The sequence below is a fragment of the Miniopterus schreibersii genome (assembly GCF_964146895.1).
Source record: "Miniopterus schreibersii genome assembly, chromosome: 10".
Taxonomy (NCBI): Eukaryota; Metazoa; Chordata; class Mammalia; order Chiroptera; family Miniopteridae; genus Miniopterus; species Miniopterus schreibersii.
The window spans coordinates 57,738,257-57,763,167 of record NC_138110.1 but is presented as its reverse complement, the minus strand read 5'-3'; the positions used below and the strand labels follow the sequence as shown (position 1 = coordinate 57,763,167).

General features: G+C 39.8%; 1 protein-coding gene across 1 annotated transcript in view; it reads left to right on the top strand.

Moving 5' to 3' along the window:
* Positions 1-24,911, top strand: part of CTNNBL1 (catenin beta like 1) — a 133,696-nt gene that overhangs the window by 21,667 nt on the left and 87,118 nt on the right. Inside the window, exons 2-4 of the mRNA XM_081149390.1 lie at positions 4,401-4,589; positions 8,382-8,488; positions 16,466-16,605. Of these exons, the coding sequence (XP_081005516.1) occupies positions 4,401-4,589; positions 8,382-8,488; positions 16,466-16,605 (436 nt within the window). The remainder of the gene's footprint in view (positions 1-4,400; positions 4,590-8,381; positions 8,489-16,465; positions 16,606-24,911) is intronic.

The window sequence follows — 24,911 nt, the reverse complement described above, 5'->3', positions numbered from 1 at the left end:
AGGCTACCAGCTGTGTGATTGGGTGGTAACAATGCTTAGTGAGCTTTTATACCGCTCACCACCTGTTGGGAGTAAGGCAGGGAATGTAGAATATTGTAACAATTCTTAAAGGCCAATGCTCTGGCACATCGGAAGTTGAGTTACTCATTTTCTCCCCTAGTCCTGTGGGCAGCAGAAGCAGAGACATGACTTTATTAAGAACAGTTTCCTTTGTCATTCCTTCATCTTGAGGAATTCTGTATACCTTTCAGATACCCAAACAAATTAATCTCCAAAGGTGACTAGTAAGAATTGCTTAATCCTTTTGGGATTGGTTGTGTAAGACACAAGGAGAGTGTGGGCCTGAGCTGTTGACCTCTGACAGGCTGTGAGGGTTAAATTCCCTCTCTAGATTCACAGCCCTCTGGCTCTTCTGCAGTGAAATCAGTTTGAGGGCTCTGAGGCTCTTCCCCACTTACACATTCTTGCTTTCTTTTGTATAACTGATCACTCTCTCAGTGGTGAATATTGGTAAATATAATCTAGAAGTTTATTTCTGGGTCAGGGTATTGTTAGCTTCACAATTTTTAGTGGGGACTTTTCACAAACAGGACTTCAGCTTTATATGAGTCCCGATTTCATTCGGTGTTGCTGGAAAGACAGTTCTGTCTTGTCTTTATTAGGGAACAGGAACCCCTCGGGTGAAAATCCCCTAAACCTGTGCTAGCCACTAGCTGCATATGGCTGTTGGGCCCACAAAATGGGGCTCCATCTCTGTGGAAATACACCATAAGTATAAAATATGTCTACAAAATTCCAAAGACTTAATATGAATAAAAAGAATTACTAAATATCGCATTAGTAATTTTTTATACATGCTGAAATGATAATATTTTGGACATACTGGATTAAATAAAATATATTATTAAAATTAATTTCACTTGTTTCTTTTTATTTTTTAAAATGTGGCTACTAAAAAATTTAAAATTACACCTGTAGTTTGCATTATATTTTGATTGGACAGACCTAGACTGCAAAGCAGTGTTTGTCTTATTTACACTTATGTCTGCAGTCCCCAGCAGTGTCTTATACATAGTTAATAAATATTTGTTAAAGAAATGATTCCTAATCTTTATTATTCAGAGTGGTCAAATATCAGAGATGAGTAGGAACTTCTCTATTTGGAGTATTAGTATCTGAAAAAGAGACAGTTGAGGGCTGAGATGAGAAGTAAAGAACAGAAGTTCTGAAAATTTTGCCTTGGGAGAGAAAAGTGCTGAAATAAAATGTATCAGTGCCTTTGAACGGCTTACCCATCTGTTGGAGAGGGAAGTGGTATGTTGCTGAAGGAGCCGTATCAGAGCATCCTAATGGGCTCTGCTCTCCTCTGCTGAGTTGTCCTAAGAGGAGCTGACGCTGAGTACCCTGTATGAGAGAGAAGGGAGTTGGAGAAACAGTTGGAGAACCTAAAGGCTGCCCTCTTAGGGGTGTGTGCTTAGACTCTTCATAAAGATTAACAAAGCTGTTCTTGTCTCAAGACTCCACACTGGCCCTGTGTGTCCCTGTGTCCCCATTTAGACATTACCCTAATGGAAGCCTGGGACTGCTACTGGGCCAGCTGATTACTTGAGGACCCTTCAAGCCTTGGAATTCTTTAACAAATTATTTGTTGAATGAATGGTTTAACAAATATTACTTTAACTCAGCCAAGGTCTTGTGTGACTTATATTTATGGATGTATGTTCTTGCTTGAAAGCCCCTCAGATCTGTCTCAGTCAGGGCCTTGGAATCAGGGAAGATTAGCAAACTGCCCAGAGATCAGGTTCAATTTTTAGAAGGCACCAGGTTGTCTTTGTAAGAGTTTATTGAAGGGTCCCAGGCATCCTTTCTTCCTGCTTATGAAATAGAACTGTTAACTACTACTCTTCCCCAGTGATGTAGTGAAGATTAAAATAGGTGCTTTAAGTTCTGCAGAAGGAAAGTGCTATTTCAGTAGAAATTACTAGAGGTAAAAATGAGACTCCTCCAACCTCTGAAATGCTTGTTTTAAAGAAGTGGATTGGAAGATGTACTCTAAAGAGACATGGCCAGTGTTCTTTCTATTTTGCATCTCTTAACTGTGGCAGTACTTAGCTTTCTCCTTTTAATTATGGTCCACTACCCTTTCTCTCTGCCCTCAGTGATAAACAATACAGAAATCTCCTTTCTGGGGAGAACCATGGAACTCATGCTTTGACTTGGCTGCAGCAGCAGGCTCATGCTAATTAGAATCACAGCAGGACTTGTTTTATGAGCCTGAAAGAATTAGTACTCCCAGGGGCTGAAGTTCCTTACCTGCTGGGGAGCTACAGATTTCTGGTTTGGAGCCTGCTCTCTTTTAGGATCAAGCTACCTTTCCTTGCCCTTCTCACATGAAAACTGCCACCTTATTTTCTTGTCCATGTTTACTGGCATGTTGATTTCTTTTTTCTTTTTCTTTCTTTCTTTTTTAAAGTAATGATGACAATGGTTTTTTGTAATTTTTGTGTTTATGAAAATAGGACGTGATCATATGAAATTACAATCTATCTCAGGGAGACTAGGAACAGTGAAAAATAGCAGGTGGTTCCCTGCAAACCAAATTGTCTAATGTGAGTTTTCTAAGCAATGTCATATGCTTAAACTTATTGAAGCACCTGGTATGCGGAACCAGCAGGGTACATGCCTATAGCGGGGGATGACTTTGCACCACTGGGATAGTGGAGTTCAGTAACAGTGTGGGTGATAAGTCACGACAAGATGTGTAACAAATATAATATAAACTTGTCTATTATTACCAAACAACTTAGCAAGCTGGTAATGAATGTGACTTTTTTTTTGGTTTGGAAATAACATACTACACCACACTTACCGTAAGTTGGTTATTATAATAGATAAAGAAAAATTTGAGGAGCCTAATGCAGATGTTTTATGTTGGGGAAGACAGAATCATGTGGATTACTTCATAGTAAACATTTTTATATTTGTTTAGCACTGTTAATAGTTTAGAGTTCTTTCACCTTTTGCTACAAACTTCCAGTTATAAGATGAACAAGTTCTAGGGATCTAATATATAGCAGCATCTATAGTTGACAATTCTGTATTGTACACTTGAAAGTTGCTAAGAGAGTAGTTCTTAAATGTTCCAAAAAGGTAATTATGTGAGGTGATGGAGGTGTTAACTAACCTTATTGTGGTAATCATTTTGCAGTATGTATTTCAATCAAATCATCATGTTGTACACCTTAAATTTACACAATGCTATATGTCATTTAATACTCAGTAAAGCTGGAAAAATATAAAATAAATGGTAAACACACACACACAAGTATCCGTTTGATGTTCATAGGGAAAAGGGTTACAATCTCCATTTGCAGATGAAGAAACCAAGGCTTAGAGAAGTTACACGAGATGCCCAAAGTTGTACCAGCAATAACACGAACTGAATGGAGACATCGGACTGTTCAATGTCTAGTGCAGTGCTATTTCTCCTCAACTATGAAGGCCATTTCAGTAGTGCCCTGTTTTATTCCAATTTAATGGAAAGCAACTGTAAGAACTCCATGAATTGCAGTGTTAAAGGCAAAATGAAGTCTCAGCAATACAGTGGAAAGAGTCCAGGATTCGAGGTCAGGAAGTGCCAATTCTGTTTTTGGTGCTACTGCTGGTTTTGTGACCTTGGGTAATATTTGACCTTTGGGCCTTACTCTACTCTCCTGTAAAGTAGGAATTTGGAGTGCCATAGACCTTGGAAGTTACTTGTGAGTGACTATAATCTTTCTTAGACATAAAACTATGCGTTAAGGGATTGGTGTTGGGGATTATACGTATTAAAGTCACCTACAAGGGCCGGGCTGGTGTGGCTTGGTGGTTGAGCATTGACCCATGAACGAAGTCATTGGTTCGATTCCCGGTCAGGGCGTGTCCCTGGGTTGCTGGCTTGATCCCCAGTAGGGGGCGAGTATGAGGCAGTCGATCAATGGTTCTATTTCTCTATCCTTCCCCCTTCCTCTCTCTCTAAAAAATCAATGAAAACATATTTTTTTAAAAGTCTCCTACAAGGTAGTTGCGCCTAACTCGGTGTCCCCATCTCAAAGTGGCTCTGTTCCCTATGATTTCTATATGCATAGGAACTTTTGCGAAGTGGTAAAACTTTGCAATACTGAATAAATTCTGTAAAAGAAAAAAAAAGCCAAATTTATAGGTGACTTTAATCATGTATTTATAGAATCATTAAGTGTCTGAAAAATACCACTTAGCTTTAATCAATTTTGTGGCAGAAATTGTATGCTGTGGTGCTTTTCAGTTGGAGAATTCTTGAAAGTATGAGGATATTTGCTCTGTATGGCCTTCTGCATCTTTTCCAACTCTAAAATCGTGTGTTTATTTTTTCTCTTTCTTAGCCCAACAGGGGCACAAAACGTCCCCGGGATGATGAAGAGGAAGAGCTGAAAATGCGTCGGAAACAAGCTGGCACTCGAGAACGTGGCCGATTTCGGGAAGAGGAAATGACTGTGGTGGAAGAAGCAGATGATGACAAAAAAAGGCTGCTTCAGATTATTGACAGAGAGGGCGAGGAGGAAGAGGAAGAGGTAAGGCGGCTGAAGTGCACGGGTTGCTGAGACTGCTGGTCCTCACCGTCTCTCTAAGACATGTAATTTTGACCAAATACATAATTTCTCTGACCTCTCTAGCTTAATCTGTAAAATGGGGTTAAGAATACTTATTTCACAGTGTGGACATGAAGGTTAAGTGGGATAATGGAGTTGGGAAATCATTTTGCAAAGTGTAAAGAACATTATAGATAGAGTTTTAAAATTATTCTGGATTATGTGTTATAATCAAGGCCTAGGCACTGAACTGTTGGGGCTATTGGTATTGACCGAGGAGGGCCAGGGAGGCTTTCTAGACCATACTGAGGACACATTGAAAGTGCTTCCGTTTTTGAACGTAGTTAATAGTCTTCGAAAGAAGAGTAGCTCTCTGTATCAAACACGTGGAAGATGGGCTTTTCAGGAAGTTGGAATGGCATTAGCAAAGCAGCAAAAGTGGAGAAGTTCAGGGGGAGCAGAGGTATTAGGTATTTAGGTGTTACTGAAAAATACAGTTTAGGGAAAGAGATACCTTTCTGTTGCTGTCCTCAGGATTCCTTAGGCCTTGGTGCTCATTCCTGCCTCTGTATCTCTTTCTGTGCCCTCTGCTGGAACGCTCTTCTTGCCCTAATGAAGAACCACCCTTTGCATGGCTGTTTTTTTCTCATTCAGGTCTCAGTTCTGATGTTTCCTCCTCAGAGAAGTCTTTCCTGTCTCATTCTGTATTCTCTTACCGCTTTATTCTGCATATTGTCTTCACAGCACTTATCCTGATCCAAAGTTTGTTTATTTTGCTCATTTGTTGTCCCCTCCCAGCCTCCCATGAAAACAGGGACTGGCTCTGTTTTTTGTTCACAGCTCAGAGCGCTCAGAGCAATGCCTAGCTCTTGGTAGACCTTTAATAAATATTTATTGAATGAATAAATGAGCGAAGCTGAAAAGGGTAGAGGTAAAATATCAGCGATTAAAAATAAAATGACCATGCCTTTGTGTCTTTTTAAATTCTTTAGTGTTAACTTGTATGTTATTTCACTCTGGCATTTTGTTCAATATGAATTATGGAAATAGATTCTTAAGAGCCAGCTGTTTTTTGGTTCCCTCAAAGACATGATGCTAAGTTTGGATTTAAAAAATGAAGCTGGAGTGTGAATCTAAGAGGAAAAAAAAAAGATTCATATTTCACAAAGGTCTTTACCATGTTATGACAATAACTCCTGTTAGCATTTATATCAGAGCTAATTTAGGGGACTGCCCCTAAAAGATGGTGACACCTTGGAAATATGTGGTGGAAGATAGTCCCAAATTTCCTCTCTGAGGGCAGAAGCCCTGCTAGGCTTTTAGACAGTGTGTATAGCCCGTTTTCCCTCTCTCACTCCCTTCTTACTAGCTTCTGCTCAATCTCTTAGCTCTGCAGCAGCAGTTAATTGGCAGGTATAATTCCTGTGTAGGGCAAGGCTGGTACTGGAGAATTAGGTAGGAGCTGTCATGGGTAAGTGGTTTCTAGCCTGAGAGACAGGAATGTAACGTGGGACCAGCCCTTCTGTTAAGGGACAGGGAAAAAGAGATCGCTTTGTAAAAATGACACATGGAAGGCTACAAGCTCAGGAGTTATTTTCTCACTGCCACCAAAGTCCCATTTGATGAAAAGCAAGTGATGTTTGCCCCTGTAAAGTCACGTGAACTTGTAAAATATTATTGTCCTTTTTGTGCTACATCACCAGCATTCATCTTTCTGAAATCTCCCTCTGGTTTCTGACGTTGAGCTATTGGAGATACTGCTGCGGCTGATGACTAAGACTGATAATTCAGTTTTCCCCCAGTGCTGGAGAGAAATTAAAAGAGGGAAGGCCAAACCCTGGAGAGGCTAAGACTGGGAATCTTACAGGAGCCGTATTAACACTAATATGTTGTTTTTCTACGGCGTGGGCAAGATGTTAACCAAAGGAAAGAAGAGTAGTGGATATTGAGGTTGCTTGACTTAACTCTTTCCTAGAAATTTGGATTGTTTTAGTTAAATCCTTGTGGTATGTTGGGTACATCATGCCTATTACTAATAGTAAGAACACCAACTTACATTAATATAGTGTCATATAGTTTATAAAACAATTTTATGTGCCTCATCTCTTTAGAACATCTCTATGACCTTAGAAGATACAGGTAATATTTCTTGCCTCCCCCTCTCCCTTTCTCTCTCCTTTTCTTCCTTCTTTCAACAGATCTTCACTGGATGCCTGCTGTGTGCCAGGCACTGTGAGGGAGCTGGAGAGTAAGCATTGAACAAGTAGACATGGGCCTGCAGCAGGGCTATTTTCCCTAGTTTGGGGTTGGACAAATTGTCTGGGCCAGGTCATGCTAGACCTTCCTTACATATAGGGTGGGGCAAAAGTAGTTTTACCATTCCTATGGAAGATAATACAATAATTAATAAATAATAATAATACAAGAATAAACTCTGTGTTTTGTGTATTTACAACTATAAACCTACCTTTGCCCCATCCTGTATGTCATGTGAAGGATTTGGAATTTTATTTTAAATGCCAAGTGGATGAATTCAGGAAAGACTTAGAGGTACAAACAATTGGATTTGATGAACATTTGAGGATAATAGTCAGCAAAGTAATGTTGCATTGTGGCTAGTCAATAGTGAAACTAGGCTCTGCGTGCTGCCTGGCCAGGGCACTAACTTCAGTTTTATCATGTCAGGGCTCTTCTCTCCAAGCCATAGACACCTGGGAGGGGCTGGGGGTCCAACAGACTACCTGAGGGTTAGGAATCATTGATAAAAATCTAAGAAATGTGTTATGCCCAAAATGAATTTATAGGTATCTTCCACTTAAAACCTTATATATGCAAATAAAAAGTTAACAAAATAATAGCATTTTTTAGTGTACTTACAAAATTATGGGATGATTCAGTGCTTTTCAAAAGGTTCTATTTCAGGGTCTCTTAATAGTTTCTTGCTTCTAGGTGTGAGTTACAGTCAGTGACTACAAAGCTATGAAGCTAAGAATTAGGAGAGGTGTTGCAGCACATTACATTAAACTGGAAAATAAACGGAGGTGAAAGCATTTCTGAAATTTTAGTGTGGATTTTCTTGGGGAAAATGATTCAGTTTTCAAAAATTTATTTTATTTACCTTTATAGGTATTATTCTGGTGTATGAAATAAGAAAACTCTGTGTGGTCTACTAGTTTTTAAATATTTTCTCTGAGCTTCCTCTAATTCTTGATGTTATTATCTGGATTCCAAGAATCTGTCTTATTCTCTTCTCAGCAGCTAGTAAGGGGCAGATACAGTAATGTGTAAGAAATCTAAACAGTGACTATTGCTAATTAACAACCCTATGGTCTGTACAAAAAATAGGCAGAGAGTTGGATTTCGCCCGTGGACCGTAGTTTGCTGATCCCTTGTGTGGGGAAAAAAGATTGAGGACCACTGTCACTTACTGAACAAGTTCTTTTAAACCACTGAATGTTATCTTACCTGTACAACAAAGGAAAGGGACATAATAAATATTAATTAATATTTATCTAATATTGATGCTTAGTCCATGCCCTACAGTATGCTTAAGAAATATTTGTTGACTAAGTCTTTAACAATGTAAACTGAATTTCCTGTGCTAGATATGAGAAATACAGAGTGATACAGAGTAGCATGTGATGTAGAGCCTTAACCCTCATTCTAGTGGGGGAGATAAAGTATGTATTGTACATGCAGAATAGCATGTAAGGAACTATGGAAAGAAGTAGTAATTAGTGAATGAGAATTGTTGTATTTGTCCCTTTATACCAGGAGGAACCATTGGATGAAAGCTCAGTGAAGAAAATGATCCTTACATTTGAAAAAAGATCATACAAAAACCAAGAGTTGCGGATCAAGTTTCCAGACAATCCAGAGAAGTAAGGCTCCGTTTTGCTGATACCCTTTCTCCTCTGAGGTGTTTTGTTTGCTATCTTTGTTTTGTTTTTTGTTTGCTTTGTCTGCTTTGATTTTGTGATTTTGGGTTAGGAGTCCCAGGATGACCCACATGTTTGGGAAATTGCTAGGACTCACAGGACTTAGAGTCAGTGGTACTGAGAGTATACGACCAGATCAGCAAGGGGAAAGATACATCAGGCAGAGTCTGGAGAAATTCATATACAGACTTCCTGTGCTTTCTCCCTCCCACTGAGTGGGTTCATGCTGTCATGCTCCTTTTTCCAGCAGTGAAATACATCAACACGTGTGCATTGTCTCTGTCCAGGCAAGTCCATGTGAGATTCCCAGTCTAGGGTATTTATTGAGGACAAGTCATGTAGCCATTCTCTGCCAGCAACAACTACTGGAATTCCATTCTCAGAAGGAAAGACGGGCAAAACAACCTTATCACATAGGGAAAAAGCCAAGTCCCCAGATGCCAGTCCAGAAACAGACTCTTCTAAAGATCAGGCCTGTTATGTTAACTCTTTTCTGCATTCTTATTCTCAGGGTCTAAAGAAAAGCAACCTTGGTTGCTGTTAGTGATAGCTTTACTGTTGAGAAAATGTCAAAGGCTTTGGGGTTAAACAAAGATGAGTGTGACTCCCACATGATCTTGAATAAGTCACTTCTCCTTTTTTTAGCCTCAGGGGTCTCATCTGTATAAAGAAATAATACCTCCTTTACGGAACAGTGAAGATTAATGAGAATAACTGCAAGTATTTGGATCAGTACCTGCCATTTAGTACATACTTATGAAATGATAATTAATATGATTGTTACTACACTGGCTCCTCAGAACACTGTGAAGTACTGTAATGAGGAATCTGTAGTCAGTCTTGAATCCTAACTAAAGGGATTTTCATATTTATACAGAGTTTAATGTTCTCTCTCCCTCCCTGTTTCTCTCCTTCCCGGGACATATACTTTTAATGAATCTTAATATGTCCAAGGCCTCTAGGCCATTAAGAGTTGGATAGTATAGTCTTTGCACTCAGGTTTATAGGTTATTAGGCACACTAGCTATAAATGCACAGTAGAAGAAAATATACTTTAAAAGAGACACAAATGGAGTGTTGTGGGAGCACAGAGGAAGAAGCAGTACCAAGTTGGGGGCTGTTATTGGCTCCATAGAAGAGGTGGTATTTGAGCTGGGCCTTGTAGATTGATTTTATTTTAATAGGCAGGAAAGAACATGGAAAGGCATGTCAGACAGTATGACTAGCATGAACAAAGGCATAGAAGTGTCAGAGGTCATCAAATCCTCATAGCAACCTGGTAAGGCTAAGGTGGTCCACTGCGTTCTCTCTGTACTTTTAGATGAGGAGGGTGAGTGGGGAGAACCTGGTTACTGGGCCTAGGACTGCAGCCCTCTTTGACACTGAGAGTAGTTAGATTGCAACTCAGCTTTCCCAGCACCGGAGTCCTGTCAGGTTTTGTGCTGACCTGCACCAAACAGTATCACTTGTCATTCTGCACTGTGTATATGTGTGTACTGTATGTGTATGTTTGATTATACAAGGAACACATGAATAGATTGTCATTGTAAAAAATACCAACAGTGCATAAGTAGAGTAAAAAATGGGTGTTCTCCTTCACTGCACTGACTCCCTTTCCATTCCCCCACCTAGAGATAGCCCTGGTGAACACTTCTGTGAATATCCTTTTAGATTATTTTCTGTTTAATTTACATATATATATGTAAGTATAGAATATTTTTTTCCTTCCTCAATTATACTGCACATATTCTGCACATTGATTACTTTTGGTCACACAATAGGAGATTTTTTTCATGTTCATATATGCATATTTACCTTATTTTTTTGTGACTGGTTATAGTATTTCATGGTCTGTAGGTACCATGATTTATTTATTATTTTTCTATTACAGACATTTGGTTATATTAAACATTGGCTTTTATGAACAGTGCTGCAGTGAACCTTTGTGTGCATGTGTCTTAGTGTAAAATGTATTTCTATGGGATAAATGTTAAATTCCCAGATTGAAGGGATGCATTTCAGATTCAATTGACAATTCTCCTTATGCAACCTCTACTTTGTACTGTGTAATCTTTCTCCCAAACATCACATTGAGTAGGGTGTGCTGTTTCCCTAGTAAGTCCATTAATAGTGCTTTTCATTTTTGCAGGGGCAGAATTATTTAGTTTAGTGGTTCTCAAACTTTCTTAATCTCAGGATCCCTTTGCACTCTTAAATTATGAGTACACCCCAAAGTGCTTATCTTAGAAAATTCTAAAATACACAAGCACACATTTTATTAGGCATCATCACATGTTGTGTAGCCCTGTTGAACACTCTGGTGTTCACTCCTGAGAGAATGAGAGTGAAAAAGGCAGATACAGGCAAACCTTAGAGACATTGTGGGTTTGATTTCAGACCACTGTAGTAAAGTGAATGTTGCAGTAAAACGAGTCATAAGAATATTTTGGTTTCCCAGTATATATAAAAGTTATATTTACACTATATGATAGTCTGTGAAGTATATAGTAGTGTTATGTATAAAAAAACAATGCACATACCTTAATTTGAAAGTACTTTATTGCTAAAAAATGCTAACCATCCTCTGAGCCTTTAGCAAATTATGATCTTTATGCTGGTGGAGGATGTTGCCCTAGTAACATCAAAGATCACTGATTGAAGATCACCACATCATATATAATAATAATAAAAAAATTTGAAATATTGCGAGAATCACCAAAATGTGATGCAGAGACACGAAGTGAACAAATGCTGTTGGAAAATCTACTTACTTGAGGCAGGGTTACCACAAGCCTTTAATTTGTAAAAAACGCAATATCTGTGAAGCTCAATAAAACAAGGCAAGCTTGTAATACTTTGGAATTATTATGAAATTTAATCTCGTAGACCCCTGAAAGGATCTCCAACCACCTTCACCCCCACCCTGAGGTTTCAAGACCACACTTTGAGAACTGTTGATTTAGTTGGGTGGAAGAAGCACCATATTCTCTATGCATTATTGATCGTTGGTTTTGTGTTTGCAGGAGGACTCATGAGTTTCTGTTGCTTTTCTGGCATGTTTGAACTTTGCTGGTCTTCACTAATGTTCAGTTTTGGTTGAAGGAGGACATCCTGCTGGTCTGAAGCAAATGCACATGGGCAGGCTAGCAGAATATTCTCCATCATACCAGATGGAATTGATGACCCCATCTCAGCCTGGGTTACTGTTCTAACAGGTTGCTCTAGTGCTTTCCCATTGGCCTCTAACTTGATCCATTCCCCCAGCTATGAGTCATCCGTTACTGATTGTGTGCTCACTTCCTGGACAGCCCTCTACAAATGTAGCGTGTGCTTCAAATGAGTAGGCTTGTACTTTATTGACAAAAAGAAGAAAATTTCCTTTGTTATAGCATAGCAAACTTGAGGGTACCTAGATTTTTTTGAGCATCTATTATTATTATTATTATTATATATATATTTTGAAGTAAAATAACTATTCAGCCTTGTTGAGCACCTATTTTTTTTAAAATATATTTTTATTGATTTCAGAGAGAGGAAGGGAGAGAGAGCGAAACATCAGTAATGAGGGGGTCATTGATTGGCTGCCTCCTGCTCACTCCCTGCTGGGGATTGAGCCTGAAACCCAGGCATGTGCCCTGACCAGGAATCCAACTCCATCTCCTGATCATAGGTCGATGCTCAACCGCTGAGCCACCTATTGAGCACCTATTATGTGCCAGCTATCATTAGGCATTTCATTTTTTTAAATCTCTGAATCCTCACTGTAATTCAGCTAGGAAAATTAAGGAAGCTGAGGTTTAAAGATAGGTTAGTTGCTATTCTCTGTCTCCTTTGACCAGGGTGGGGTCCCGTGATCTGTGTTTCAGTGGCATCTCTTGGACAACACCGATCCTTACAATTAATTATTTGTAATAGATGGTTTATATTCGTGTTAGGGTAGGGGCTCTATGAGGACAGCAACTGGGATTATTTTGTTATCTGTTATATCCTCTGTACCTAGCAGAGTGACTGGCACCTAGTGTGTGCCCCAATACTTTTTGACATACTACTCATGGTTACAGAGCCAGTAAATAGTGTGGCTGGCGTTGTGACCCAAGTCTGTCTCATTCCCAAGTCCAGGCATGTTCCACTATATCTTTGTTACTCACGTAACACTGGACCCCTGTGGTATTTTTATGATGTTTTTTGCTCACAGTTGAGTTTCTGCTTGTTTTTTGTTTTGTTTTGTTTTGTTTTGATAATTTTCTGACTTTCTAAACTTAAAAACATTGGGCTAAGGCTGCATATTTAGAAGAATTTCAGAGTTGGAAGGAACTGAAAGTAAAGTCCATTCTCCTTTCTCATTCTTGATTTTTTTATTGTATCACCCTTTGTTAATTACCCCCAGTGACAAATATCTAACTTTTCCAAGAAATCTTTTCATTATTTGGCAGTTCTGACTCTTAAGATTTCAACTCAGAATGAAAAAATTTCAACAAATTCTTGTATGAGAGGGTATCTAGATTCCTTATAATCTTGGATGTTTCCCCAAATTAATTTCTATATCCCTCCTAAAGTACAATTTCCATAACAGATGTCACAGAACTTAGGGTCAGCTGAGCGATGTGATGGCTCTGTATTGCCGTCATTAAGCAGCCTGAAACCACAGCAGCATCTGTGGCAGCTACTTTCCTCTGCTCCTGCATTTGGCAGGCGTCTGCTGAACTGTGGACCTGGGAGTGTGCCCAGTGCTGGGTGTCCAGAGTTGAATGAGTAGTCTCTGTCCTGGCACAGCTGTCTCATGGTCTGATTGTATTGTGGTTACAGTTGACTAAAACCATCAAGTTCTTTCTATACATGTGCTCTTATGAAACTATCTTTCCCACCTCATGCATTTGTTCTTGACTTTTTGGTTCAGTGTACCTCTCTGTATGGATCCTAGGTGGTTTTCCTCCTGTTAGATTTGGCCAATCATCATTGCCTGTCAGGAACTTTTTGAATTGATTCTGTCAGCTGCTGTGTTCACTTTCTCTCTAAGGTTTGCGTTATTTGACATTTGTTAAGTTTGCCTTTTATATACCTTCACTCAAGTTATTGATTAAAAAAAGAACCCAATAAAATAATATAGTTCATCTAAACAGGCCTAAGGATGGAGCCCTGTAGGATACCACCAGAGGCTTCTCTCTAGACATTCATTCATTCATTCACGCATTCATTATTACCCAAGTCCCCAGATCTTTCCTTATACTCAACATGATTTTGTTTACTACTGTTTAGTGCCCGTTCTCCCATGTCAGTTCTTCTTACTGAGCTGTAAAAATCTTTTTGTCAGGTTACTCTTCAGAAATCAGATTTTTAAAAAGAAGTACCCATTTAAAGCAAATAAGCCTTAGAGGTTTGATGAGCCCATAAGGTTCAAAGATTATATAGATCTACTACCCCATGGGATATCTGAATTCTGCATCAGCCCTTCCAAGTCATGATTCTTCTGTTTTGGCTTCCACACCTTAGGAGATAGGAATAATCTAAAAAGGTGGTCAATTTGTAAGCACAGTAAAAGGAGCCTTAAAATAAAAGGTATGGATGGAGGGGAACTCTTTACAAAAATAAGGAATTTGAAGACAAATCAATGAAATGTAGTGAAAAACCCATAAACAGATTAGAGTACATTTAGTGTGTGATGGAAGTGACGTTCATTCAAATCTGGAAAAACGATAGGTTATGGTATAGGCTCAATAGGACAAACATTTGCAGAAAATAGATCTTTGCCCTATACCATACGCTAAAATAATTTCAGATTTATTGACGCCTAAACCTTTAAATATGTGTAAACATAAAAGTATACCATAAAGTTTATCTGACCTTAACATAGAAAAAAACCTTGCTCAGGATACATGAAAATAGAGTTCATAAAGGCAAAGATTTGACTACTTAAGCTTTTAAAAACTTTTATGTCAGAAAACACAATTAAAAGGGCAAATATTTTTCTCTATGTCAGAATCTGCTAAGTTATGCATACTCTTTGACTTGGCACTTTCCTTCTGGGAATTTATCCTGACACAATAATTGTGAATGCGTTGTAGTGTCATTTGTTATAGGGGAAAAAATTGGAGACCATCTGAATGCCTGACAAAGACTAAAATAAATTATGGTACATTTTCACAAGGGAATACCATGCAGCTTTAAAAAATGTATTATTTAGAACAGGAGTTTCAGATAGGCTTAATCTGCCACACCTGCTCTGATTGATTGATAGTCTCCTTTTGGAATGCTCTGTTGAGAAGGATTCTGAAGCCCGTCTGGCTTGGCAGGGAAGAGTGCTGTGCTCAGTGAGGGATTGTGCCGTGGGAGGAGAAAGAGTGACAGCAATGTCAGATACTGGCTTTTCCTGGTGTAGAAGAATGTTTAATGATAAGGGGAGTTGTTCAGTCTATGTTAACAATAGCAAAAATTGAATACAGAACTATATACTGTGTAAGCTACTTTTGTGTCGGTGGGGGAAAGAGTATGAGTTGAGTAAAATGACTTAAACATATTAGAATAGTATCAATGGTTATTTCTGGATAATAAGATAATGGATGATTTCTGTTTACTTTTCCAGGGCTTAGTATTTTATAAAAAGAAAAAATACGTTATGGTTAAAAATAATTAAAAACAATGCTAGGGATATTGTCTAAAATATGGACATGTTTTAAAGAGTTACAGTTTCTAGATTTTGTTCTTACAGAATCCAGATTTCTGGAGAGGTAGTATTTTCCTAGCCTTTCAACATCTGGAAGTTGATAAGTATTTTATGACTTCTAGAGTCCCTGCTTGTGTTCCTTTTCTTTGTGGCCTCAATTAAGCAGACATCTGTGGATATATAGAGACAAAATATATAATTCCTGTTTTTAAGAAGCTTACACTCTAGCAGGGAAGATAGACATAATAATAATAATAGTGGGAGGAGGAGGAGAAATGATAGCAAACATGCATTTTTAAGTGCTTTATATCTATTTATTCATTTACCCCTTATAGTATCCTATGAGATAGGTAAATTTATTTTCCCATTTACAGATGAAGAAACCGAGGCATAGAGAGACTAAGTGCCTAGGTTAGGTTCAAACCCAGCAGTCTGGTTTCAGAGTCTGTTAGCTACCGATTCCTGCCGGTCCCTCTCAGTTGGGTATTGTTAGGTTGCTCACATGGATTAGCTCATTTCCTTCTCAGATCAAACCTTCCGGTCTTATTCATCAGAGACTTACTGGGCATTCCTTATGTGTCAGACATGGGGAGGGGGTGTGGAGGTGAACACTGCAGTCTGTTCTGAGGGCCAAGACGTTGGTCTGTTGAACGGTTCAGGGGTGGAAATGTGAGTGAAATATCATGCTACGTGAAGTATGGTGGTGATTTCAGGATGCCAGAGGGTATGTCTGCTTTCCTTGGGGTCTACCCCTTAATCAACTCACTGGAAGGGATGTGGGGGAGGAGAGGGTGTTTGGGTGATGGCAGAGTCTCAGTGTGCTTCTTTGGGTAAGGGAAGCATAAGGGCTCTGATGTGAAGTTGCAAGTAGGAGGATTCCTTCCTGTATCATCTGGGCAACTGCTCAGGGCAGCCGAATGGCTGCACTAAGGGGCAATGTTAGCTAATCCACGAGACTGGCAGGCAGACCATTTAATGCTGCACAGTGCTTTGGGACCTCTAAAAGGCAGCTTGTGACTGCGAGAGTAAGGGGAACCCTGTAATGAGATCTGAATCCAAGATTGATTTTTTTAATGAGGAAATCGATTTCCCAAGGAAATTATGTGACAGTATGATGTTTGGATGAGTGTCCTTCTTGGTTGGTCTGTTGTAGACACTTTGACAGATTGTCTCTCTGTCTTGGTTGTGTTGCTGTTTGCTCCTCAGTGCTGATAGTACTTCTTTCCTTTCATTGATGCTGTCTTGTTTCCCCCTCCTAGGTTTATGGAATCCGAGCTGGACCTAAATGACATCATTCAGGAGATGCACGTGGTAGCCACCATGCCAGACCTGTATCACCTTCTGGTGGAGCTGAATGCTGTTCAGTCTCTTCTCGGGTTGCTCGGACACGATAATACAGATATCCTTTCAGATCTGTCCTCTGTAGGAATGCTGACAGGGTGGGGGATGCTGTTTACTCTCTTCTGTCTGTCTCTGCTGTCATGTCTGATATTCTATTTCCATTCTAATTATCTCCTGTCTTGAAACACATGCTGCTCTTTATTCATTTGAAAATCTGTTTACATCAATAAATCTTGGGCAATCCTTAGTTGTTCTCTTTGCTCTTAATAGTACTAGAATTCGTTGTGATGTATCTGTTCATGCATTAACAGCATTAATTTTTCAGGATCTTGATTTGGAGGCCCATTAGAGAGGCAAGACCAGACAGGATTTGAATTTTTGGTCTAGACAGCATTCTGCTAGCAGATATCCCAGTGGAGTTGAGACTAGCAGATGCAGTGAACCGTGATGGAAAGCACATTGGAATATTGAGGAAGACAGGGATTTTTATGTTTTGTCCACTGCTATATTTCCAGTCCTTAAAGGCTAGGTGCACAAAAACATTTAGTATTTATTGAATCAGCATTAGACCTAAATAGACAATCTGGATTTAACTCTACGTTTCATTTTTTGTGTGAAATTTGGTGCCCCTTTAGCCCTTAGTATTCTCATCTGCAAAAATAGCATTAATAACTTTTGGCTTTCAGTGTTATTGAGAGGATTAAAGTAGATCCTATAAGTGCTAAGCAATTTCTGATACATAGTAGGTACTTAGTAAATATTATTTTAACTGAATCTGAATCATGACTTCGAAAACCATTTTATACTTTGTCTTTGCTATCTGATGTGCAGCTGCGTTAGTGCAGAAGGTTTTTGATATGCCTGTGGTTGGGGTTATGTTTATTAAAGGAAGCTCTCTTCCAATAGTTCTGTTAGAATCCCGATTTCCGAAGGTAAGACAAATGTAGTTAGTCTGCTTGAGTGATATTCATGGGGAATCTGCTGCTGCTTCATGTTATTTTCGTCTTTCTGGTAATCTCTCTCCTGAGAGCATGTCTGACTAGGTTCTTTCCTGCCTGATCATTCTCATAGAAATAAATCAGTGAATAATTTTAATGCAGGCTTCTTGAAGTGTGATCTTAAGCCATTTCTGATATTTCATGTAATGTTAGAGAGTATTAAGGATTGCTGTGTCAGTCCTCAGATTGATGAGTGCTCCCCAGGGTTCACTGCAGAGTTCTGGGTTGTATAAGAACCCTAGTCAGCTTGTTTCTGGGTGAGCTCAGCACAGGGCCTTATGAATCCATTCAGTAGGCATGCTTTGAGTGCCTATTATGGACCAGGCACTGTGCGAGACCCTGAGGAATCACAGGTGACACTGGGTGCTCAAGTCAATAAATATATATTGGGTATCTACATGTGATCAGCCCTATTCGAGGTGCTAACGGCTCCTCACAGAGTCAGTAACTAAGAATTCTAGTTGTGACTTCACATTTCAGTTCACCTACACAGAATGGTAGCTTTTCAGAATCTGAGTGGATCGTAGAGATGACTTAGCCCAGTGCCTATTTATTTACTTAGTGACAAGTCTGAAGTCCCAGTGTTGGGCAGCTAACTGCTGAGGTTGAGGCTGGCACTCCAGGCCTGATTTCCAGTCCATTGTTCTTTCTTGTCCACCGTGAGTCTCTTCCCTTAGGATTTTCTATGTCCCCGACAGAGTTGCAGTTATTCATCCATTACCTTGTACATTAATACAGAAATCACCTGTATTTTTCCTAGAAACACAGTTCTCATTCTTTTTCTATTCCTGCTAACTCAAAATAATAGTAGCAGCTTTCCTAAGGTACTGACACTTCGCTGATTCACCAGCCTGGTTCCTGCTGAGGAGAAGACTGACGCGAGCAGTGCTGCTCGCCTTCGCATACATAGCCGGGAAAGGCAAGGGCACAGCTGTTGCAAGTTGTTACTTTCTGGTCTTTGAAAAGGAAGAAAACAAGTCCCCCTGCAATAACTTTGACAGACTGCCATTCCCTCCTGTTTCCTGAGAGATAAACTGTACTTTTCCCCCTCTTGTATGCCAACCTTCACCCTACTGCCCTAATGATATTTTTAAAAAATCTGATTAATTATGCCCTACATCAAATTTTAAGTTTATTTGAAAAATTTTTAATTAGATACAGCAATTAGGGTAAATGTCATCCTCCTCAAAGTCCAATTTTTCTTGGAAGTGGTTTCAGGAAAGGGTAGGCCCTCTTGACTTGCATCTAATGAATCCTCTATGGGTTGGGATGTTGATCTCCCAGCAGCACTGCACTCTGTTTCTTATCTGCGATCTGTAATGGAAATTTTTCTTTAGGAAACGGTTGTTAACAATTTACTGTTGTACAGCTGTAACTGTCCGAAACACCTTACCATGAATAAACAATTTCACGGCAGTCATGACTTAAATTTTTAATCTTTTTAACTCTTCATTTATCAACCAAGACCATACATGGCTGGTTATCTTCCCAGCAAGCACAGGTCATCTTTGCTTTTTCTCCAAGAAAACATAAACTATAGGGGTTTTAATTGGATCAGAGGCTGTTTGTTGTAACCTTAAGAGGCAGAGGATGTGAGAAAACGGCTTGCGCCTTGTCCTTTCAGCCGTGAGAAGCAGCCTCAGAGTTTATTCTGGCTCCGCATCACTGCTGCTGGCGAGCCCGCCAGGGCCTCTGTGCCGCCTCCCCCCGGGAGGCCGGAGCTCAGCCGGCACTGGCTGCAGAGTGGGATTCTGGTCTGTGAAGAGCACCTCTGGGGGTGAGGGGAGGAGGGGTGGGGCACCCCCCTCACACTGTTGAAGAGTCACTGAGTGTATTAGGGGAGAGAAATACTGCTTTTTAAAACAAATTTTCCTTTAAAGTAAATCACTTAAACATGTTTAGAGCCACTTTTCGTGAACATTTTGGAGTGTTTCTGCAGAAAAATAAAGCCAAAGCTACATTTAAAGATATTTTCTTAAGGCATTGCTAAACAGTTTCTGTGGCCTAGTTTAAGCCAGATTTACTCAGTTTGCCTGAAAGAACAAGGAGAAGATAAAGCCCCAGATGGTGGCTGAGTACCCCTTCTGCTGCCACCCCAAAAAGCAAACAAAATCTCCAAGGTACCACAGCTACAAGTATCCTATTTTTGTGTCATTTGCTTTGTTCTCAATTTAAGGGACAAGTCAATGGAATCCTTTCTAAAGCCCTGTGTTAGATCACAGCATTTACTGGGTTCTTACTTAGTATGATAAGCTCTGTTGGTTCTATTAGGGAAATAAGAAATAGTAACTCCGGCTGATAGCAGAAACGTTCAGATTACTATGTGTAGCAGTAACTCCCCTGGCGTGTCATGCTCAGGAAATGCTGTTGGAGTTCTGAGAAGGTGTGGGTCATGTCTGGCTTGGGGATGATAAGGACGTTGAACATTGGACATTGGACATTGGAGATGGGCAGGCTTTTGATAGATGTGGAGACTTGAGTGCTTTTCACATTTATCTTCATGGTCTCTACCTTGGCAATGGAAGTTGCCATTCCTCACTCACTGGAAGCTGACATGCTCTTACTGGCTGTTCATGTCGTCACCACACATTGAATATCAGGTCCATTTTTTTAAAAATTACAACTGCCGATTCCTAGCTAAATGCCCTATTCTTTAATAAAAAATATCTAGTAATCTAAGCCCAGTTTGTTCAAAGTCTGCTTTCTCTCCATCTGCTCATGGTTCAGAGGTCTCATTGTAACGTTAACTTAAGGCATCAATACAATGGGTTGCGTACTAATATGCAGGAAGGGAGAAACTTGTTAGTACCAAGTAGATCATTGGTGCTGATGGGACAGCTCTTTTTTGTCTGGAATTCTTTTCTAAATTACTGCTTAGTTTTCTCAGACTCTAGGAAGCCCAGAGGACTTGCCAAATTGTCCTTTTGGATTTTGTGAAGAATTACTATGGGATTTGGAAAATAAGGAGCAGACAGACCTTTTTTAGACTAGCAGGGATCAATTGGACTTGAGCAGTTTGGGTCTGAGAATGCTAAAGTGTAACAAACTGCCTGGATCACCGTATTATTGTAGAGGGTATGTACAGTATTCGGGAGCCTCGTGTTAAGCGCGGTGCTAATGAGCAAGGATAGGGCTTTCTTCTCGTTGCTCTGGGCGGGAGCTGGCTGTTGCTCCAGTGCTTTCCTGTGGGTACTGTCCAACAGGAATTGTGTATTTCGGGCTGTTGTTTTGCTAGGAGCTAGTCTCGTGGTATTTCTAGAATCCAAGTTACATTGAAAAGAATTTACCTCTTTTACTCATCGGTAGTCTAACTTCCCTGATAATCTGTTGATAAACCACTTATTTTTTGAGCCATTTAGATGTGCTCTGAAGAAAGATTAGGTAAAAAGTGCCAAAATGGCAATCTAGGAAAAGGACCTGTTAGTGTAATTTTTAATTCTGTTTATGACTTTTAGATGAATTCTATGTCCCGAAGCAGGGTGGTTGTGCCCTGCTTTGTACATTTTCCCCGTGGCATGAGAGTGCCCACTAGCATTTACTAGGTACTTAGTAAATGTTGAATGAGCACATTTTCTCATACTAGTTTGACCTAGGATTGGGATAAAATTAAGAGTCCAGGTTCATTATAGGTAGCTCTGCCAGCTCTTTCTACATTAATTGAGCTATATCTAATCACTATCCTAGTCTAGGAATAAAAGAAAAAAGGTTTTTTAGAAAGCCCCTGTTTGTTCCATTAAAGCAGTTATATATTCTGAACCTATACTGGTTTGCTTTTCTTTAAGGAAGCCTTTTTGCAGTGACTTTTTAAAAAAGCCATCTGCTTACTATGTCTTGTTCGTCTTTATCTTTTAAAAAACACCATTCCTCACGAACACGTCTCATTGGAGATTAATACGGTTAATGTTCAGTTTCTGTACCAGGACTCTACATGGGATCAGATCCAAAAACAAATACCTAGAGCCAAAAAACAGAAGTAGACATCCCTCTTTTTCCAAAAGCCATTGTGTTATGTACCGTTTTGTGTCCAGCTGGTTTCTTCAACTTCACTTCTTATTATTCTAGCTTATTGCCCCAGTAGTGGACAGGTACAAAGGGAGTGAGTAGGGTGGCCTTTCTACTCGACATGACAAAATAGGCTATCAAAAACTGTGTTTTAGTAATTCACAGAGAGACAGGCTCTCTGTTTTCCTATTATACTTGGACCAGAGAGCCTTTTACCTTGTGAAATGAAATTGTAACTACAGTGGAAAAACCTATCACCCATGCCGAGTCTGCTTGTGAAGAAATGCTGGATGGGTGGCAGTGGCAGGCCGTGCTGCATTTTCTTACCAAGGTTGAGAGTCCATCTGTGTGTCTTTAGTTTTGATTCTTGCTCTTCTTTCTGGTCTTCAGATGGCCTCTGTCTTCTGGGTCATGTTTTATTACCCAGGAGTTGATGATTACCATTAAAGACTCATTGCTGCCTTGCTGAAATGCTATTTGGTGAAAGTTGGGAATTTATGTAAAATCTGTTAGTGGTAGGATTAATGAGATGTTTACCAGATCTGGTAGCTGGTAACTGATTTCTTATTTGACTTCTCAACTGGGGCGGGAGAGTAGACAAGGAGATATACTACACTGGAACGTTATAAGAAAAGACTTTCCTTGGTAAAAGACATATATCCTATTTCTTTATAAAACCACAGCAATTGTCATTTTTTCCCCTTTTTAAAAAAAAATTCCTAGGTTTAATTTGACCCATTTGTGTGCCTGGTAGAAGACTAATCAAAGAAAAAGATAACTGGGCCATGAGACCAGAGAGGCTAAAGGACTTGACCAACCTGAATGTCTGTGGCATAGCTGAAATATAAAATTAGATCTAACTCCTTATGACCCAGAAAGGGAGGACCATTGCTGCTGTTAGCTAAAATGTACAATTTAGATTTTAGAGACTTCAGGAAAAATGAAGGCAACGGCGAAGACTTTGGCATTCTGTGGGAAGGCTTGACTGACAACAGTCTTTATGATAGTGCTTTCCTGTTTTCCCAGGACTTGACTTACTTGGCCTTCGACATACACGGCCTCATGTATTCCTCAGTGAGATAGGCTGGGCAGAGATCGTTACCACCATTTACAGATGAGGAAACTGAGCTGTAAGAAAATAAAGGGGCTTCAGCCAGATTCCATGGCCGGCGACCATTTTGGGAAAGATCAGTTCACTAAAGATACGAAGTGAAGATGAATGGCCCTGTCCTCGGGAGGGCTCCGACCCCTCACCTGTTGTTCTTTAGTGTGCGTCCCACCTGCCTCCAGAGGCTGCTGTTTAGTCATCGTCGCGTTCTAGTTAGCGAGTGCCCCCCATGCGCGGTGTTATTCGAGGACGTAATGATAGTGGCTGCTGCGTGCCCGGGTCACAGCCCTGCCCTCAGACATCTGCCCCTGTAGGGGACGGGTGGATGAGTAGGAGGACGCATGGGTGGGTACATGAAATGCTGTGCACAGCAAGCAAGCACGTGAGTAGGTAGGAGGTTTTTACGTCTCATATGTAAGAACTTTTCAATAGATAAATGTGCTAGTTTTTAGATGAGAATAAAGAGGAGTTGTCAGCATTTTGTTCTTTTTCCTGGGACTCTAATAATTTATGACGGAAATACATGACCGTTCTTTTCTCTGTGATTACAGTAGGGTCAGTAGCTAGAATTTACTCGAATCTAGCCCTGTCTAAACCTGGTATATATATTCCCCTGCACATTAATATAAAGTTTAGTGGCAAAAATATTGTTTGAATCAGATGGACCTAACATTTTTCCTTACGGTTGCAGTGATCTTTAGGTAAGTTTCTTACCCACACTGAGCTTTAGCTTTTTTATCTGTGAAATGGGATCACACTTACAATGCTGCTGTCAGAATGCAGTTGCACAGTGCCTGGCATAGTGATGACTTAAAGACAGTGGTTATTATGATGGTGACTGCTGCAGCCCTTAGTGAGGGAGAACTACTAATTCCTACAGGTAGGGTTTCTAGGGCCTACTGTTTATTTTTTAATGAATTCAAACTATTTATGTATTTTGGTTTACTGTATTTCAGGTTTCAAGTATGATATATGGTCTTTTGTATCAACAAGCTATCTGGTGACTTTGTTAATAAAGGTCATAAGCATGAAGGAGTTTGTCCAAAGACCTTTAAGCTCTTTATACACATTGTTTTATAGCACCCCTGTGTTTGGGGCAAATATGACTTTAAAAAGTGAAAGAATCAGACACAGGAAGCTTAATTATTCATGATGGTCAACTGGTCAGTTACAGATGAATAAAATGAACCTTCAAATAATTTTTTTTTTCAGCAAAAGATGTTCATGAAGTACTTGGAATATCAATCGGCAGTTGGCAAGTTCTGTCATTCTTGTTAGTATGTCCTGTATCTTTTATATTTTTCTTTCCGGTTCTAGTGAAACTGCCCTGATTCTGACCCTTGTTGTCTCACTTCTGGACTCTCTTGCTTGCTGTAGCTTTGGGACAGCTCTTCCTCCTTCAGGCCGGACTCCCCCCACCCCTCACCCCTATCCCCCAACTGACTGCTCATCCTGCCTCCCATTTGCCCACCCCCAGTGCTCACAGTGCTTTAGTGCTGCCTGCACACAGCTGTTAGGCTATTCTTTCAAAATACTATTATTTTATATAGTTATAGTTGTAATTTTCTCTCTCCCCTCCTGTTCCATTTCTTTTCCTCTTTGTATGCCTTTGTACATTCTAATCTCTCTGCTTTCATTCTTGTTTTGCTTTCCTGCCTACCTGCCCTCTTCTTTTTAGTTGCCTGTTTTCTGACCACTCTCCTTTTAACAAATCATTCTTGATTTCTTAGTTCAAGGTGATTGCTGCTTTTTCAGGATATCTGGAGTTTATGTTTCTGTATTTTTCATTTGTTACATGTTGGTAATTGCCTGTGGTGTATAATTACTTAAATGTCTCTGATTACCTAATGTTTTCATTTTATGGTGAGGAAACTGAGGCCCAGAATGAAGAATAGGTTTGCCTTTGTCACTGTCACAGTGCTTTATTCATCATAGGCATTCATTAAATGCAGGTTGATGGAGCAAGGTGTGTGTGTGTGTGTGTGTGTGTGTGTGTACAAGATGAGGGAGGAGAAACTTAGTTTAGTTCTGGCATCCAGTTTCCAAACATAACTTCTTTTTTCTCTGCTTCATGTTTCCTTTCACTTACATGTTCCTCTTTATCTCTATTTTTGCCTAGTGTTTAATTTTCATTGTTTACATTTCTTTTATGTATAAAGCAGCGTGATATTTGAGGGGAAGGGAGGTTGGTGGGATCTAGTACGGCCCAGTGTAAATCCTTCCCTCTACATTTTAAATCTGTTTTGTCATGCCTTG